At 37.0% G+C, this 19,004-nt stretch overlaps 2 protein-coding genes and 2 long non-coding RNA genes across 5 annotated transcripts; 1 reads left to right on the top strand and 3 right to left on the bottom strand.

Moving 5' to 3' along the window:
- The first annotated feature begins 919 nt into the window (after window positions 1–919).
- Window positions 920–4,196, top strand: LOC145086509 (nucleosome assembly protein 1;4-like). Its single transcript, XM_079024294.1, has 11 exons — window positions 920–1,079; window positions 1,181–1,224; window positions 1,311–1,406; window positions 2,238–2,330; window positions 2,500–2,587; window positions 2,677–2,738; window positions 2,843–3,205; window positions 3,295–3,338; window positions 3,453–3,660; window positions 3,756–3,770; window positions 3,867–4,196. Exons 1-11 carry the CDS (start codon window positions 1,007–1,009, stop codon window positions 3,924–3,926), a joined length of 1,146 nt encoding a protein of 381 aa, XP_078880420.1. The 5' UTR covers window positions 920–1,006; the 3' UTR covers window positions 3,927–4,196.
- A 2,504-nt stretch (window positions 4,197–6,700) lies between these two features.
- LOC145086500 (uncharacterized) lies at window positions 6,701–7,940 on the bottom strand. 2 transcript variants are annotated; one of them, XM_079024272.1, is made up of 2 exons: window positions 7,784–7,940; window positions 6,701–7,086 (listed from the first exon to the last, which is right to left on the bottom strand). In XM_079024272.1, the coding sequence occupies exon 2, from the start codon at window positions 7,072–7,074 to the stop codon at window positions 6,886–6,888; it is 189 nt and encodes a 62-aa protein (XP_078880398.1). In that variant the 5' UTR covers window positions 7,075–7,086; window positions 7,784–7,940; the 3' UTR covers window positions 6,701–6,885. The 2 variants fall into 2 exon arrangements, with proteins under 2 accessions (XP_078880398.1, XP_078880407.1); XM_079024281.1 differs by having other exon boundaries at window positions 7,688–7,876.
- A 1,450-nt stretch (window positions 7,941–9,390) lies between these two features.
- On the bottom strand, window positions 9,391–10,783 carry LOC145068273 (uncharacterized). The gene is made up of 3 exons (XR_013688948.1): window positions 10,462–10,783; window positions 10,187–10,254; window positions 9,391–9,565 (listed from the first exon to the last, which is right to left on the bottom strand). It is a non-coding gene; the product is annotated as an uncharacterized LOC145068273 (long non-coding RNA).
- A 5,853-nt stretch (window positions 10,784–16,636) lies between these two features.
- On the bottom strand, window positions 16,637–18,075 carry LOC145068267 (uncharacterized). The gene is made up of 3 exons (XR_013688947.1): window positions 17,725–18,075; window positions 17,450–17,517; window positions 16,637–16,811 (listed from the first exon to the last, which is right to left on the bottom strand). It is a non-coding gene; the product is annotated as an uncharacterized LOC145068267 (long non-coding RNA).
- Between the last annotated feature and the right edge of the window lie 929 nt (window positions 18,076–19,004).

Raw genomic sequence — 19,004 nt, 5'->3', positions numbered from 1 at the left:
GAATACACCCTTAGGGATTAATGACCTTTAAATATTCCAAAAACCCTAATAAAACGACCAGCCCATTGGACTGAATGTGCGCCGCTTCCTACGGTTAATTACAAATTTTTAGATTTTTCAACAAATGCAATAAAGGGCTATTGCTTTCCCCCATCCTTTTACTTTCTTATGGAATATAAAACCCCCAATAAAAGAGTGGAAAACATAATCCAAACTTAGATGATACAACTTAAAAATCTTCAAAACACGTAAAACTCCTATAGAAAACTCGACAAACGCACCAAACAAATACCCAAATCACACATTGGGTGTTACACATATTAATAGATTCACCGATATTAGCCTCCAAAGACATGATTCATAGTCAAGAAGTAGACTTGATATGAATGAGATTGAGAAGGAGCTCAAAAATCGTGTTGACACAAATTTCTAGAACTAATTCACCAAAAACTCGTGTCATGTATCTATGACGGGTCAATGTTTATATATATATATATATATATATATATATATATATATATATATATATATATATATATATATATATATCTTAATTACTAAAGATTAATATTGAGTTGTATCCTTTGATTCGAGATAGCGTTGCATGAAACAAGACAGTTAAATCAATATATTTAGATAGTCGAGATTGATAAGACACATATTCCAAAAGTTATATCAATTTACTTTTTAAACACTCAAAGAATTATTCGGATATAATATTTTCCAATTAGATATACTATAAAATATATAAAGGATAAGTAAAAAAAAAAAGAAAAACATTCGGTAATTCGCTTCAACACAAAGATGCCATGCTTCGTTCGGTAAAAGTAATCGGCCGAAACACCTCACGCTACAAATCGTGCGCGTGAATTACATTCGCTTCTATTAGGTCGAAAAAAAGACCTATTTATCTCAGACCTCAGCTTTCCCTCCCTTTATTTCCCTTCCACCTCCTTTCTCCTTTCTAGGGTTTTCTTCAGGGATTCCTAACGCACAATCGTCCGCCATGGGCAACAACAAGAAGGAAACGTTGGACATGTCCGATATCGGCGCCTCCCTACCGGCGGCGGCTGCTGCAGGTACGTTTATTTACTCATCCTGGAACCCTAAATCATGATTTTTGCGGACTTATTTGTATAAATTATAAACTTTTAAAATCGATATTTGGTCGCTCGTGCAGCTCTTAGTGCAGGAGATCGTGCTGGGCTTGTCAACGCTCTGAAGGTTGGTGATTATCGTTTAAATATATATACCGTTATATGATTTGTATTATATAATATGCTGAATGTATGTATGCGTTTTGTTTACAGCATAAACTACAAAACCTATCGGGAGAGCACTCTGATGTTCTTGAGAATTTGACCCCGGTAGTCAGGAAGAGAGTTGAGGTTCTGCAAGGCATTCAGGTAAAGGATAATTAGTAAATTATTGATTATTAATTAGATTTGTTGTTGTAAGATCCACTATGATTAATTGGTGTCAAGCAATTAACGTTTGAAGTTCTTGTATCATTTTGTTATTCTGGATTTAGTTTGCTTGTGCTTATTTCGAAAGTTGTTTGATTTCAATCATCAAAAGTTATGGTCGCAGAGTTGTTGATTGTAGCACGTATGTGTTAGTTACATATATTTAGAAGCACTTTAAACGGAAGGGTTATCCAGAGGAAAGGTGATCCTTTATATGGTTGTCTTGAAAGTTGAAGGTCAACATTAATGAAGACTTAAATCAACAAATTTGAATGATATTTCTTGCATTTTTTTAAAATTCTAGAAAATGTTTTGAAAGTTGTTAGCATTTAATTGGTTAAGCAGGGATTAAGCAGTACGGTTTAGTATATTAAATATAGTTGGACTGATATAGTCTTTAATGTTAGTTACCTACTACCTGTTTTGATTATTATATTGTAACTATCTACCTATAAACAAACAAAATTTATTTTAAGGCTTCAAGTCTTTATCATTTTTTTTGTTTATGTTAATAAGATATTATTTTGTAGATGGTCAAAACTTGAATACTAACAGGTGTTATTTTGAGTAGTAGATATTTTAATTTAGCATACATGGATTAAATTAAACGCTTTCCTCAATTCCAGTTAATTGTATGGCACTTTGATTAACCATACATAAGTGCATGATTTTTATTGTAATTCTTCTCATTTTACTGCATCATCTTCATTGTAGTGGATGTGGGGTGTTTTTACTTCTCTTATACCTATTAATACTTTTTCTAATCCACAGGCTCAACATGATGAGATAGAGGCAAAGTTTTTCGAAGAGAGAGCAGCCCTAGAAGCAAAATACCAAAAGCTATATGAACCACTATATTCAAAGGTGAAGAAACTTGAATACAACAACTTGCATATTCAGTTATCCCATAATTATTCTTTCTCTTTATGATATAGATTGGATATAGAATATGTAGCTTATCTTACTCTCTCTTTGAATTGGATTGAATAGATAGGTAATTAACATGAAAGGCTGTTTCATATTGTAATTGCAGAGATATGATATAGTGAATGGTGTTGTTGAGGTTGATGGAGTGAAGGGTGAAGATTCAATGGACCAGACAGATGATAAAGCTAAAGAAGGTATCATAGTTTATTTTATTGTTTTAATTTAGTTAGATTGTCATTGCTTTTTCTTTCTCTAAAAATCTAGTTTTGAACAATATTTTCAGAGAAGGGTGTGCCTAATTTCTGGGTAACTGCAATGAAGACACATGAAATTTTAGCAGAAGAGGTACACAAACCTTTTAAAAACCCGAACTTCTATCAGATCTTTGTACTAAAAATACATTTTTATTTCTTGAGTTTACTGATTTTGATCTTATTGTTTTCCACAAGATTTCTGAGCGAGATGAAGAAGCACTCAAATATCTGAAGGATATCAAGTGGTGTCGAATTGATGATCCCAAGGGTTTCAAACTTGACTTCTATTTTGATACAAACCCGTTTTTTAAAAACTCTGTTTTGACAAAAATATACCATATGATTGATGATGATGAGCCTATATTAGAGAAAGCAATAGGGACAGACATTGAATGGTTGCCTGGAAAATGTTTGACTCAAAAGATCCTAAAAAAGAAACCTAAAAAGGGTTCCAAGAATGCTAAACCTATAACAAAGACTGAAAATTGTGAAAGCTTTTTCAACTTTTTTAGCCCCCCACAAGTCCCTGAAGATGAAGATGATATTGATGAGGAAGTGGTAAGATACTAAGATTTCAATTTCAATTAAAGATTAAAATATTAAAGCTGTTAAATTCTTGTTTTAATTGTTTTGAGTATTGTTTGTAGGCCGAAGAACTTCAAAACCAAATGGAGCAAGACTATGACATTGGGTGAGTATTATTATGATTATTATTATTATTATTATTATTATTGGTTTGACTTGTGAAATTTAAAGTTGGAAGTTGACTTTTTAGATGTATTCTAATTGACTAATTGTTGTGCAGTTCAACTATACGAGACAAAATTATCCCGCATGCTGTCTCGTGGTATACGGGTGAGGCTGCACAAGATGATGAGTTTGAAGGAATTGATGATGAGGATGATGAAGATGAGGAAGAAGATGATGATGATGAAGAAGATGAAGAGGATGAGGAAGATGATGATGATGATGATGATGATGAGGAAGAAGAAGATAACAAGCCCAAAAAGAAGGTGACATTTTCTTAAACTTTGTAAATAGTATTCTTTTATCTTTCAAGTTGTAGAACATTGCTAATTAATGCTTTTTGTTTGATGAAATCTTGCAGTCATCTGGACACAAGGTAAGATGAAGTCATATATACATGTTTTTATAGTGAAATTAGTTTTGTTTGGTTTTATGGAGATTTGATTTTATGAGTGGGTTATGAACTCTGCAGAAGGGTGGAGCTGCTGGTGGTGCACAGGGTGAACAACCTCCTGAGTGCAAGCAACAGTAGATTTTGATTGATTTGATTCTCAATTTGGATTGGATTATTTTTGGCATTGTGTTGGGAGTTGTTTTTGTTGGTTTTAGTTTGGCATATTAAATTATCTCAAGGTACATTAAAAAAAAAAACTAAAAAGTTATATGTTTTAGGATTGCCGTGTTTTTTGCAATTGTTGCTTGGCATCCTTTAGGGTTGTAACATTTTTTGTGTTGGTGTCGAGCAAATGCTAGTGTGGCTTTTTAATAGTGTTATGATGAGTTTATTTTCGTGTTGGATTTATGTTGTGGAACATGCTGCAATGCTAAGTTCATTGATTTCTTAGTCGTCTAGTGTACTTGATTTTTTATTATAAAGTTGATCCTTAATTAATTATCATAAAGTTATCTTCATTTGTTTTTTGGGTTGATCGCAAAAATGGCCACATTGTTGTAGAGAATTTTAGTTTGACCAAACTTTTTGTTGTCTTCTGAAATGACAAATCATTTTTGAAATGAGGTTATTTCGGATTTTTGATTGTAGATTGCTCTTATATGCATCAAAGACTTGTAAAAATTCTCTCAGTGGTACGATCTTCATTGTTAAGTAGTTGGCAACGTATTCCCCTGAAAAAAACTATTAAGAAGTTTTAGGTTCATGATCATCATCAAGATTAGTAGGACCTGTAGTTGTCCTTATCGGAATGGTTGTGCTAAAAAATGATTCGTATTGAAGTCCACCTTCATAATTTTCCTACGACATCAACAAACTTTTATAATCATAGCATCCTTGTATACATGTTCATCATAAGCAGCATGCCTACCTTTCTTTCCACAAAAAAGTATACTCATTTCCTCCTCTTTCTGGTGTTCTGTACTCTGCCAAGTCTTCAAAGAGAAACTAACATAATTAATAATAACATAATTAACAACAAATGTCATTGCTTTCAAAGAGAAACTAATAACAACACTTACAAAATATTTAACATCACTATCACCAATTATATGCATAACACTGTAAGTGTATATCCGAGGTGCTTTGAAACTTGTTAAACCATAACCTATATAATAAAAACTTGGAAATGTAAAACCATTTTTTGTCCATCTTGTCGTATTATAGTAATGCTGTCAAGTTTGTGTCAAACAAAACCAACTAAAATGTCACCAACCTAACCAAGAAAGTTGGTAGCAATATGTTTGGGCCATTTACTGTACTGATCGAAAAGTCATGATAAGATAATGGTGCAAAAAATATGAAACATTTTTATAATGTTATCATGTTGGCATGCTGGATAAGCCAAATGAAAAGGAATAGAACTATTAGGACGATGAGGGGGATGCGTAAAAGCTTTCTGAACAACATATCGATATGTGAAATCTTTTACTATTAGATACAAAGCTTTCTGAAAAATATGGATGAGTATCCCCATCCATTATATGACTTATTTTAATGAGAAAACACTGATTCTCATTTGCAAATGAGTCCAAACCTTCCTATTTAGAATTGAAGCAATGGTGATTTGGTGACTATATTTTCATATTGCTAAAGTTTATTATATTAATTTAGATTTTAAAATTTAATCTTCACATCATTTTACAAGTATTGGTTCCATTTAAGTATAACAATAATCATTGTAATGGCTTTATGGACGTGAAACATATACTTCAACTACAACTGTTTGTGACAAGTTGATTTTAAAAGGCCATAATTACAAACTTTTGGAAAATTCAGTACATTTCAATGACTTGTTAAAGTTGATAGAATCGTAGCCAAATATTAGATAGGGACTAGACCTGACAATGGGGCGGGTTTGGAGCGAATCGACATTGATCCAAACCCTTTTAACAAATTTCAAAACCTGATCCAAACCCGCTCCATAACCCGCAGAGTTTTGAATAATCCAACTCATACCCTTATCCACCGAATCAACAGATATTCAAACCCGCCTCGTAACCCGTAGGTTTTTTGAATAATCAAACATATTGTACTTAAATCATAAAATCACATTTGTTAAATAAAACAAATGTTGATTTAGAAAACACATTATGTACTCAAAGACTTTCGATTGGAATTAAAATCATTATTGTAGTTACTTTCAATTGGTTTTTGACCCTCGATTGTATTGATAAAGAATAACAATTACAAACTTTCTTCCAATTGATAAATGAATTTATTGATTTATAAATGAAATTGGTGATTACATGATGAAATATAAATGAAATAACATCATGATTCTTGGGAGAAGACTGAAAGTCTAAAAGTTGAGTCCTTGAGTCCTATGTATAAATAGTTTAGTCTTCGGCCTTTTCTCTTTGGACTTTTGATTGTAATTTAAAGTAAAATTTAGGCAGTATAAAATATAAATATATAATTCTAAAATTTATATGAGGCGGGTTATAAATGGAACGGATCAGTGATGATCCATACCCGACCATTTTAATAAAAAAGTTAGCGGATACGGGTCGTTAACGGATAAACGGATCAAAAACTATGCTCCAAACCCGTATAATTATTAAGGGTTTGGATCGGATCAGGGTCAAAACCCGCTCCATAGCCAGGCCTAATAGGGACCCACCGATGTTGATTTGAATATTCAGTTTGCTAAGGTGTACCTCCAAGTTAATGACACAGTCTATAAAGTTTTAGTTTGTATGTGGATAGAAGCTTTAAGTGGGGGGTAAAAAGGTAATAACATCAAAAAGAACAAAGATCAAGATAAACAAGTATCATTTCTTCCATGAATATGGTTTCTTTCACCAAGACAAAAAAGAAACATCATCTTACCCCAATTTGTTTAACCATGATAGTTTAAAAACAAAACTTCATGCATCTTTATAGTTTATACCAAAGTAAAACTAACATTCTACAAATTTTAGTTCCCAATTCACCCGAGAACTATAATCGTTTTAGAATTGTATGGTGGAAAGACACCTTGACTAGATTATTCAAAAATCCATCCTACTAACCTAATTGTACAAAAACAAAACTTCATTCATTTGGATGATTGGTTAGCATCTTGCTTTGATCCTGTCATGGTGGCCCCAGCAGCAGCTGTGACTGCAACCGCAGCTGCACCAAGCTTTACACCACCAGCAGCTTTTGCAGCTCCTGCTATCTTAGCAACTGCAGCTATACATCCAACTAGTATAGCCCTTAAGGCAACTGTAGGTTTTACATCCATATCTTCTCCCCCCTGCAATATACAGTTTACTAATGACATAAGAGGTTGTTCAGTGTTTGACATACATTGATTGATGTCAATAGTACAAAAACTCATTATGATTATGATTTTCGCATTGTTTATGTTTAAAATTTAAAGAATACGAGAATCATTTATGGAGTTTCTATAAGAAAAAAAGTGATTATAATTATCTAGATGAATGTAAAATTACCTAATTATCCATCCATGGATATAGTAATATGATCTAAACCTAGCAAATCTGTTTCTTCTTGAAACATATAAATGGAACCCTAAAGAGTAATATGTAAATTGCAATAAGGCATTTCCATTACTTTTTTTTTTTACCTAATGCAATTACTCATGAATCATGAAACAAGAGGAAGGGAGTTAAGGAACCCTAAAACTAATAGGAGCTGCATACAAATCTATATTCATCAAAATAGTATTCATTTTTAAGGATAGCGAAACGAATTGCGAAATCAAAGACAACTAGGTTGAATCAATCACATAGACATATATTAAACACATACAAATCCAACTTACGATTCCTATGAATCTTGAATAGAAGAACAATCCATTGAAAGAAAAAAAAAAGGAGCTAAGAAATTCAAACCTAGATAAAGACCTCAAAAGGATTCAAACAATGTTGAGATTGCGTTGACCAGATAAAAAAACAGACGATCGAGATTTATAGGTAGAAGAAACGAACCCAAAATTTTCTCGCAAAGAAACTGTAAATTTTGCGGTCGCCCTGCAACTACGTCTGTTTGGCGTTTGCTGTGTTTGGTAGGAGTCTAGCGACAGGTAAATTTGGGGGAAATACCCGAATATATCCTTAACATTTGATTCTACAAATTATGGTCAACAACTACGTATCATTAAAAAGTACGATAAAAATAGTATAAACTACTAAAACATTGAATTTATGATAAACATATAAACAGTGTTTTCAAGAAATTTTGATGTTAGTTCTTTAAATTCAAAAAACCTCACACATGATCCCTATGCTATCATAATTTTTGATATTTGGTCTTTATTTCTCACTCATCGGTCAATTTTTTGTCTGTTAAATGAATGTTATCTCCGTCATTTCACCACCCTAGAGACCATTTATGATGTTTTGTCTTATTAAAAATGAAATTTAATATGCAAGAGGTCTATATATATATATATATATATATATATATAGATAGATAGATATCTATCTATATATATATATATATATATATATATATATATATATATATATAGATAGATAGATATATCTATCTATATATATATATATATATATATATATATATATATATATATATATATATATATATATATATATATATATATAGATATATATGGATTTTCCCAGTTCAATCAGATGCTCTGTTAGGTGCTTCATTGTCTGATTAACATCATTGATGTTCCTGGAAACAAAGATGAACCTCCATTGAACAAACCAATCTTCTGAAATTATACGGTTTATAGAGGGGTGGTCGGAGAAGACGATCGGATCAATGCAATATCCATTTTCAGGTCTGGAAGACGATGTTCCTGTTCCGGAGAAAAAAATATGCTGATCAAAAGTGCAGAAAAAGAAACAATGATAGTGTGGAGGTACCAATCTTCTGAAATATATTTATGCTTATTAACAGTATAGACATACTTGAATCAGAAATGTAGAATCCATAACCATTCGGTAGTTCGAAGGTGGAACAGCCAAATTAGGTTGGGGATATGATTCTGACGAGCATATATCGGAAGGAAAACACTTTGGAGCTTAGCCCTTTTATTATGGATCGATCGTAAAGAAAAAGAAACAATAGCAGAAAGAAGCAAGAGAATTTGGTTATTGCTCAGTGAACTGATAAAAAATGATAGTATGCAGGAACCGATCGAAAATGGTCAGATGAAGTTGTTGATGGTCAAGCAATTGATTTTATATTTTAATTTAATTTAATCTATTTGTCTCAAACTCATTTCACAATACGAAGCTTCTACATCACATGTGTAAGGTTAATTTATCAGAAAAACCCGATAACCTAACCTCTCATTCCTCGTTCTGAAACCTGCAACTCCCCCCCCCCCCCCACACACACACACATACACATTTTGTTTTTAGCTTCACTCCAACCTTTGTCAGTGACTTGTCGACTGTTAGGGGATTCATGCTCCAATGATGCCACAACCAAGACAACTCCGTTGTGACATCCCCAAAATCACGGCCAGAAAAGACCGGTTTGTTTATGCTTTGTTTAAAAATCAGAGTAACATTTTAAATAAAAGTGTTGCGGAATTTGTCCCAAAACAATAATATGATAAAGATTTATCAAAAGCATTTCCATAGAAATGTATTTCATTAAAAGACTCGGGATGTCATGTTCGTACAGATCAAAAGCATAAACAGTACAATACAAGCCTTACTACATTATTTCATATCTACAGGCCTATATCCGTAATCCCTCGTCCAAACATCGTATATATGCTCAAGCGCCACTACCTGTAATACATAAAACTGAGTGGGTCAGGCTTGGGAGCCTGGTGAGCACATAGGGTTTTCAACCCACAATAAATAGTTTATTAATTTCATCAATCAACAATAACCCGATTACCCGTTCCCATTATCCTCACTTTACGTCCCTAAACACCTATCATAAGGGACCTAGCCTAAGGATCATCATCGGGACGGACACTACTACTAAGGGGATTACTCAGCAATAAATGTCCTAATAGGCAACCATGTGGGGGATGGAGTACATCTGGTGAGCACACAGTTCAAATAAACACCTACAGGTTGCGAGCCTGCTAGTGTTCCACTGGACTGTCTAGAATAGTCCGTGGTCGTCATCTATACTCCGCTAGATGACTGGATCATCAATAACATCTATAACGAGGCCTCTCATTATTTTATTTTGTCACACAGCAACTATTACATCTACCCATGTTTTACCCAACACATTTTGTAGATATAAAATACATATACAGTTTAAATCTTTGAAAACATGTATAAAACGTTCATCCAGCATAGATAGCAAGTATTCAGATAATATGCACAAATAGCACGTAATTTATATCAAATACTTTATATCTATGTGTAAGTTGAAAGTAAATATGCACTCACCTGAAAAGGTGGTGATTCCGAACTCAGACAGCGCTTCGCTTCTTAAAAAGAATTTTCTTCGACGAAACCTAGTATTATTACCACTAGAGTTTAGTTTATTATTCGTCGAGACTAATTAATAGTCTAGCTATTATTATTATTATTATTATATAAGCGTAAAAAAAATACTTATATAACCCATAATAATAGCCCAAGTATTTATTATAAGTTCCTAATAACGTTACTATAATTAAATAAAAACTATATTAAAAATAGCGTAGGCGTAGCTCACTTACATCGGGTTTTATAGAAAACCGGGCTTTGCTTGGAGCAGCGTTCCCGAGCCGAAAAGCTCTTCTTCTCGGAGCCTTCGAGCACTCCGGGGCTTCCGCCTCGTGCTAGGGAGGTTCCCTAGGCTTTTCGGGGGATTTCGGGGCTAGAGAGAGGTTCTAGAGAGAGAGAGAGAGTAAAGAGAAGAAAGAATGGGAAAGGTGTGAAGAAAATGAGGGTGGGAGAGGTGGTATTTATAGGGTGAAATGTGGCTGAACTTGGTGCCACATGTCACCATGTGGTGGCAAGCCTTGGGGAGAAAGCAATGGCCAAGATTGTGCCACATCACCCATTTTCGCACAGCACACTTCCGACTTCTAAAATCCGTAACTTTCACATACGACCTCCGTTTTTGACGTTCTTTATATCCACGCGTAGGTAATAATAAGATCTACAACTTTCATTTTGACACCGTCAGCCAATTCTCGATCGATCTTAAATTTAACAGTACAAGGAGATTATACTGTTAAACGTCTGCGTAAAATTAATAACTTCTACATACGGACTCTGTTTTTGTCTGTCTTTTTACCGTTGATTTCCTATTAATGAGATCTTCAACTCTCATTTACGTTGCGTAAGCCAAAAACCGCTCGAACTAAAATTCGAGTTTCAGGCCGTGCACTGCTAAGCCGAATCTTAGAAAAATCATAACTTCTTCATACGAAGTCAGATTTGGGCGTTCTTTTTATCGATGTTCTTAGTTTAACATATTCTACGACTTTTGTTTAGATTGATAAGGCTAAAAAGTCTTCTATCGTAAATTCACTATTTACGTCTCCCGGTGTCGTGCCGGTTTTGCCGTAAAACTTCGGCGGGCCATAACTTCTTCGTTATAGCTCGGATTTCGGCATTCTTTATATGTACGGAAACCTTGAGACGTATTCTACAACTTTATGTAGAGATATCAGGATTATCTCACACTTTAATTTTGACGCTCATTTTTATTCTTTATTAATTATACATTTATAATTAAATAATAAACACATAAACACACATAATTCACATAATACTCAAATATTTTATATTTATTACTTCAAAAAGAGTTACAATAGTTGACCTAGACTATTACATTGACAAAAATGCTTAGCCCTGAAAACCCGGGCGTTACAATTCTCTCCCCCTTAGGATGATTCCGTCCCGGAATCATGCATCAGCAAACAGATGTGGATAGCGACTCATCATGTCATCCTCTGTTTCCCAAGTGAGATTCGGCCCATTCGAATGTTTCCATCGGACTAGCACCAAGTTGACCATCTTGCGTCGTAGCTTCTTAGTCTTACGGTCAATAATTGCCTCAGGCTCTTCGATCAGCCTTTTATTCTCATCCATCCTTAATTCCGAGATTGGAATTATGTCGGGAACATCTCCCATGAATTTCCTCAAATAACACACATGGAAGGTGTTATGAATACCATTGAGTTCTTCGGGCAATTCTAGCTTGTAAGCTTGGTTCCCAATCTTCTGAAGAACTTTGAACGGTCCAATAAACCTTGGACTCAACTTTCCTCGTTTCCCAAATCGTATAAGTCCCTTCCACGGTGAGACTTTAAGTAAAACGGAATCCCCAACTTCGAAGGTTATCGGTCGTCTTTTCTTGTCAGCATAGCTCTTCTGACGATCCTGAGCTGCTAACATTTTTTCCCTAATCACCTTCAATTTCTCAGCAGTCTCATGGACTATCTCGGGGCCCATAAACTGCTTCTCTCCGGCTTCAAGCCAACAAGACGGCGTACGACACTTCTGTCCATACAAGGCCTGATAAGGTGCCATCTTGATGCTCGAGTGAAAACTATTGTTGTAGGAAAATTCTACCAGAGGTAAGTGCTCGTCCCAATTCCCTTGGAATTCGAGGGTACATGCTCTCAACATATCTTCCAGCGTCTGAATTGTTCTTTCGCTCTGACCATCAGTTTGCGGATGGTAAGCAGTACTCAAACACAACTTTGTACCCAACTCCTCTTGTAGACTCCTCCAAAACCTTGACGTGAAACGACTATCACGATCTGACACAATCGTAAGAGGGACACCGTGAAGTCTTACAATTTCCTTCACGTAAGCGTTTGCGAGCTTATCCATAGACCACTTCTCGTTGGCGGCTATGAAGTGTGCACTCTTGGTGAAACGATCCACGACTACCCAAATCATGTCGTGTCCGTTCTTCGTTCTGGGCAGTTTAGTCACAAAATCCATGGTGATGTCTTCCCATTTACCCATGGGTACAGGTAAAGGTTCTAAACTCCCATACGGTTTCTGATGTTGTGCCTTAACCCTCGCGCATGTTACGCACTCGGCCACATACTTCGCAACATCGAGCTTCATCGTCGGCCACCAGTAGTAGGGTTTTAGGTCCCTATACATTTTAGTGCTACCGGGATGAATCGAGTACATGGTCTTGTGTGCTTCTTCCATTAGAAGATCTCTTATTCCTCCCATCTTAGGTACCCAGATTCGATCTTGGAATACCTTCAGTCCTCGACTGTTTGTACCGAACACTAACGTTTTTCCCAAACGTTCTTCCTTTCGGTCATTCTTTTCTAAGGCTTCTTCTTGAGCTTTCCTGATACTTTCCACAATCGTCGAGACGACTTCAATTCTTAACGCTCTTGGCCTTTTTCTTTCAAGATTGACTTTCCGACTGAGAGCATCAGCAACAATATTTGCTTTACCTGGGTGGTAAAGTATCTCACAGTCATAGTCCTTGAGAAGCTCTAGCCAGCGTCGTTGCCTCATGTTCAACTCCTTCTGATTAAAGAGATACTGGAGACTCTTATGATCAGTGAAGAGCTTACACTTCGTGCCATAGAGGTAATGCCTCCATATCTTTAAGGCAAATACTACCGCTGCCAACTCCAGATCATGAGTGGGGTAGTTCTTTTCGTGCTCTTTCAATTGTCGAGATGCGTATGCTATCACCTTTTCTCTTTGGGTCAGAACACAACCCAACCCGACTCCAGATGCATCACTATAAACCGCGAAATCTTCAACTCCATCGGGTAGAGAAAGTATCGGTGCTTCACATAACTTCTTCTTTAGCTTCTCGAACGCCTCATCGTGTTTCTCACTCCATGTATACGTAGCTCCTTTATGGGTCAAAGCTGTTAATGGAGCAGCTATCGAAGAAAAGCCTTGGATAAATCGTCGGTAATATCCGGCTAATCCTAGAAAGCTTCGAACCTCCGTGGGACTCTTCGGACGTTCCCACTTCATTACAGCCTCGATCTTGGCGGGGTCAACCATTATTCCTTCTTGGTTAACAATATGACCCAAGAATTGGACTTCCCGTATCCAGAAGTCGCATTTGGAGAACTTCGCAAAAAGCTTCTCCTTCTTTAACACCTCCAACACTTCTCGTAGATGCTTGTCATGCTCCTCCTGGCTTTTCGAGTAAATAAGAATGTCGTCGATGAACACTATCACAGATTTATCGAGGAATGGTTTACAAACCCTATTCATCAAATCCATGAATGCTGCGGGAGCATTGGTTAGTCCGAATGACATAACCAAGAACTCGTAGTGTCCATATCTTGTTCTGAATGCAGTCTTCTCAATATCCTGCTCTCTCACCTTCAGCTGATGATATCCTGACCTAAGATCGATCTTTGAGAAGTAGCTCGAACCTTGCAGCTGATCGAATAGGTCATCAATCCTCGGCAATGGATACTTGTTCTTCACCGTTGCCTTATTCAGCTCTCGGTAGTCTATGCACATCCTCATGCTTCCGTCCTTCTTCTTCACGAATAACACCGGAGCTCCCCAGGGTGATGAACTAGGTCGAATGAATCCGCTGTCCAACAACTCCTGAAGTTGTGTCATGAGCTCCTTCATCTCCGTCGGTGCTAGTCGGTAAGGTGGCTTTGCTATCGGTGTTGTTCCTGGTAACAAGTCTATACGAAACTCCACTTGTCTATCAGGTGGTAATCCGGGAAGATCTTTGGGAAAGACTTCCGGATAATCGCACACAACCGGTATATTCTGCACCTCTTTCTTTTCTTTCTTAGCATCGATTACGAATGCCAAGTATGATGCACATCCTTTGGACAAACATTTCCTGGCTTTCATCAGGGAGATGATTCCAGAAGTTACTCTGCGTTTGTCCCCGTACACCATAAATGATTCCTTTCCGGGTGGGTTTATCGTAACTATCTTCTTTTGGCATAATATCTCGACATCGTTGGCGCTAAGCCAATCCATACCCAAAACGATGTCGAAACCGTTTAACTCTATGGGTAATAGTTCCTCATGGAATTCGTTTCCGTTTAGGTCAATGACGATGTTCCTAATACGATTACTAACAGGTACGAGTTTGCCACTGGCAACTTCTACAATCAGAGCATTATCTAGTTTTTCTACAGGCAATGCTAATCTTCCACCAAATTTATGCGACACAAAGGAGTAATTGGCTCCGGAATCAAATAGTATATTTGCAGGCAAACCATTTACAAGAAAGGTACCTGAAGCGACGTCTGCTGCCTCCTTCGCAGCCTCGAGCGTCATCTGAAAGGCTCTCGCCTTTGGCTTTGGTGGTATGTTGGGCCTTCCCGCATCTTTCTTCCTTGGGCAATCCTTAGCAATATGCCCTTCTTCACGACACTCGTAGCACACCTTCTTGTTGGTGGTGCACTCATTGGCATAGTGCCCTGTTTTCCCACACTTGTAGCAGGTTACTTCATCGCCACATTTTCCCGAGTGCTTCTTCTTGCACTTCTCGCACCATTTAAATTCGTTTCCTCCCCCGAATTTTTTTGAACCGAACTTGCTCTTCTTTTTGTTGGGTTTAGCAGACCCTTCAAATTTCCTCTTCTCGCCAACCTCGATTTTGCTGGCAGCTCTTCCCTTAATCATGTCCTCCACAGACTTGGCAGCCCAGATAGCTGCCTCCAAAGTAGGTGCCTGACGTACTGGCACCGCGTACTCCCATGGAAGTCCCTTTGCGTACTTATCAATTTTCGTCAGCTCATCCGGAACAAGACGCAAGGCAAACTCCATCTTTTCTGTGAAGTTGTTCGTGTATTCATCGATTGACATGCTTCCCTTCTTCAAGGTTAGAAACTGGTTCTCTAACTCTAACAGGTTTTGAGCCGAGCAGTATTTTCGTTTGAATTGCACCAGAAATTCTGCCCATGTCAGTTGCAGGGGCTTGTTGGGGCTTAAAGTCTTCCCCAAGGTATTCCACCAACGTACAGCGCCTCCTCGAAACTGACGTACTGCAAATGTGGTATGTAGCTTTCCTCTGCAACCGCATGTCATGAAAGCTAACTCCATCTCCGAGATCCAATCCATGACTCCGATTGGATCTTCCTTTCCCGTGAAAGTCGATGGCTTGCAAGTCTGAAAATCCTTGTACTTGCATCCATTTCTCTCGAATCCGTCATCTTGGTTATTTTCTTGAACTATTGGTTGGTTGACTTGACCAACAGTTCCACTGTAGTCTCCTTCCTCAGTCTGCCCTTTGTTCAACTCGGGCTGTTCGATTTGAATAGTGCCTTCCTCTCGATTTTGCTGGAGCAAACGTCTAGTTTCCTCCATTTGACGATCCAACATAGCCTGGATCATCGCTTGCACTCCGGCCATCGTTATTGGTCCGGCAGCGGCTTCCACAACTGGTATTTGCTCGATCACGGGGGGTTGGTGTCTGTTCCCATTTGCGTTTACGTTTCCGCTACGGGTCCTTGCCATCTTGATCTATACACCGAATAAGGTGAATTTAGATCTTTATTTAGGAGAGACGTTTTAAATCGTCCTTATCACTCCGAAACATTTACATGCTAGTTCTAATAGCGTAGTCGTACGTTTAGAATCCTAAGCACATAAAGTTTCCAGATCCGGTCGGCAACAGACCATAGATCCGAACAATTAACAGCATATTATGCACAAAGCATTTAGCACATAAAAGCATTTTACGCACAATTCCTAAAATAGGCTAGTGCTCACACCTCACAATCATCACTTAGCATTCTAAGTTTAAGTCTAGAAATCCTACAAATTCCTAGTTCGCTTAAACTAATGCTCTGATACCAACTGTGACATCCCCAAAATCACGGCCAGAAAAGACCGGTTTGTTTATGCTTTGTTTAAAAATCAGAGTAACATTTTAAATAAAAGTGTTGCGGAATTTGTCCCAAAACAATAATATGATAAAGATTTATCAAAAGCATTTCCATAGAAATGTATTTCATTAAAAGACTCGGGATGTCATGTTCGTACAGATCAAAAGCATAAACAGTACAATACAAGCCTTACTACATTATTTCATATCTACAGGCCTATATCCGTAATCCCTCGTCCAAACATCGTATATATGCTCAAGCGCCACTACCTGTAATACATAAAACTGAGTGGGTCAGACTTGGGAGCCTGGTGAGCACATAGGGTTTTCAACCCACAATAAATAGTTTATTAATTTCATCAATCAACAATAACCCGATTACCCGTTCCCGTTATCCTCACTTTACGTCCCTAAACACCTATCATAAGGGACCTAGCCTAAGGATCATCATCGGGACGGACACTACTACTAAGGGGATTCCTCAGCAATAAATGTCCTAATAGGCAACCATGTGGGGGATGGAGTACATCTGGTGAGCACACAGTTCAAATAAACACACAGTTCAAATAAACACCTACAGGTTGCGAGCCTGCTAGTGTTCCACTGGACTGTCTAGAATAGTCCGTGGTCGTCATCTATACTCCGCTAGATGACTGGATCATCAATAACATCTATAACGAGGCCTCTCATTATTTTATTTTGTCACACAGCAACTATTACATCTACCCATGTTTTACCCAACACATTTTGTAGATATAAAATACATATACAGTTTAAATCTTTGAAAACATGTATAAAACGTTCATCCAGCATAGATAGCAAGTATTCAGATAATATGCACAAATAGCACGTAATTTATATTAAATACTTCATATCTATGTGTAAGTTGAAAGTAAATATGCACTCACCTGAAAAGGTGGTGATTCCGAACTCAGACAGCGCTTCGCTTCTTAAAAAGAATTTTCTTCGACGAAACCTAGTATTATTACCACTAGAGTTTAGTTTATTATTCGTCGAGACTAATTAATAGTCTAGCTATTATTATTATTATTATTATATAAGCGTAAAAAAAATACTTATATAACCCATAATAATAGCCCAAGTATTTATTATAAGTTCCTAATAACGTTACTATAATTAAATAAAAGCTATATTAAAAATAGCGTAGGCGTAGCTCACTTACAGCGGGTTTTATAGAAAACCGGGCTTTGCTTGGAGCAGCGTTCCCGAGCCGAAAAGCTCTTCTTCTCGGAGCCTTCGAGCACTCCGGGGCTTCCGCCTCGTGCTAGGGAGGTTCCCTAGGCTTTTCGGGGGATTTCGGGGCTAGAGAGAGGTTCTAGAGAGAGAGAGAGAGTAAAGAGAAGAAAGAATGGGAAAGGTGTGAAGAAAATGAGGGTGGGAGAGGTGGTATTTATAGGGTGAAATGTGGCTGAACTTGGTGCCACATGTCACCATGTGGTGGCAAGCCTTGGGGAGAAAGCAATGGCCAAGATTGTGCCACATCACCCATTTTCGCACAGCACACTTCCGACTTCTAAAATCCGTAACTTTCACATACGACCTCCGTTTTTGACGTTCTTTATATCCACGCGTAGGTAATAATAAGATCTACAACTTTCATTTTGACACCGTCAGCCAATTCTCGATCGATCTTAAATTTAACAGTACAAGGAGATTATACTGTTAAACGTCTGCGTAAAATTAATAACTTCTACATACGGACTCTGTTTTTGTCTGTCTTTTTACCGTTGATTTCCTATTAATGAGATCTTCAACTCTCATTTACGTTGCGTAAGCCAAAAACCGCTCGAACTAAAATTCGAGTTTCAGGCCGTGCACTGCTAAGCCGAATCTTAGAAAAATCATAACTTCTTCATACGAAGTCAGATTTGGGCGTTCTTTTTATCGATGTTCTTAGTTTAACATATTCTACGACTTTTGTTTAGATTGATAAGGCTAAAAAGTCTTCTATCGTAAATTCACTATTTACGTCTCCCGGTGTCGTGCCGGTTTTGCCGTAAAACTTCGGCGGGCCATAACTTCTTCGTTATAGCTCGGATTTCGGCATTCTTTATATGTACGGAAACCTTGAGACGTATTCTACAACTTTATGTAGAGATATCAGGATTATCTCACACTTTAATTTTGACGCTCATTTTTATTCTTTATTAATTATACATTTATAATTAAATAATAAACACATAAACACACATAATTCACATAATACTCAAATATTTTATATTTATTACTTCAAAAAGAGTTACAATAGTTGACCTAGACTATTACATTGACAAAAATGCTTAGCCCTGAAAACCCGGGCGTTACATCCGTCGATCGCCGATCCCTTTTCTCCAGTTTTGTTTCCAAACTTGCAGATCTGAGCCTTTCATGATACCATGTTCTCGATCTACGGGTGGTTTCCCTCTGTCCTCTGTTGAAATCGAAGTCCAATTTTCACTTTTT

The sequence above is a fragment of the Lactuca serriola genome, chromosome 1 (assembly GCF_051521515.1).
Source record: "Lactuca serriola cultivar US96UC23 chromosome 1, Lser_US96UC23_V15, whole genome shotgun sequence".
In the NCBI taxonomy this organism is placed as follows: domain Eukaryota; kingdom Viridiplantae; phylum Streptophyta; class Magnoliopsida; order Asterales; family Asteraceae; genus Lactuca; species Lactuca serriola.
The sequence above is the reverse complement of the archived record's forward strand: the minus strand, read 5'-3'. Positions and strand labels throughout refer to the sequence as shown.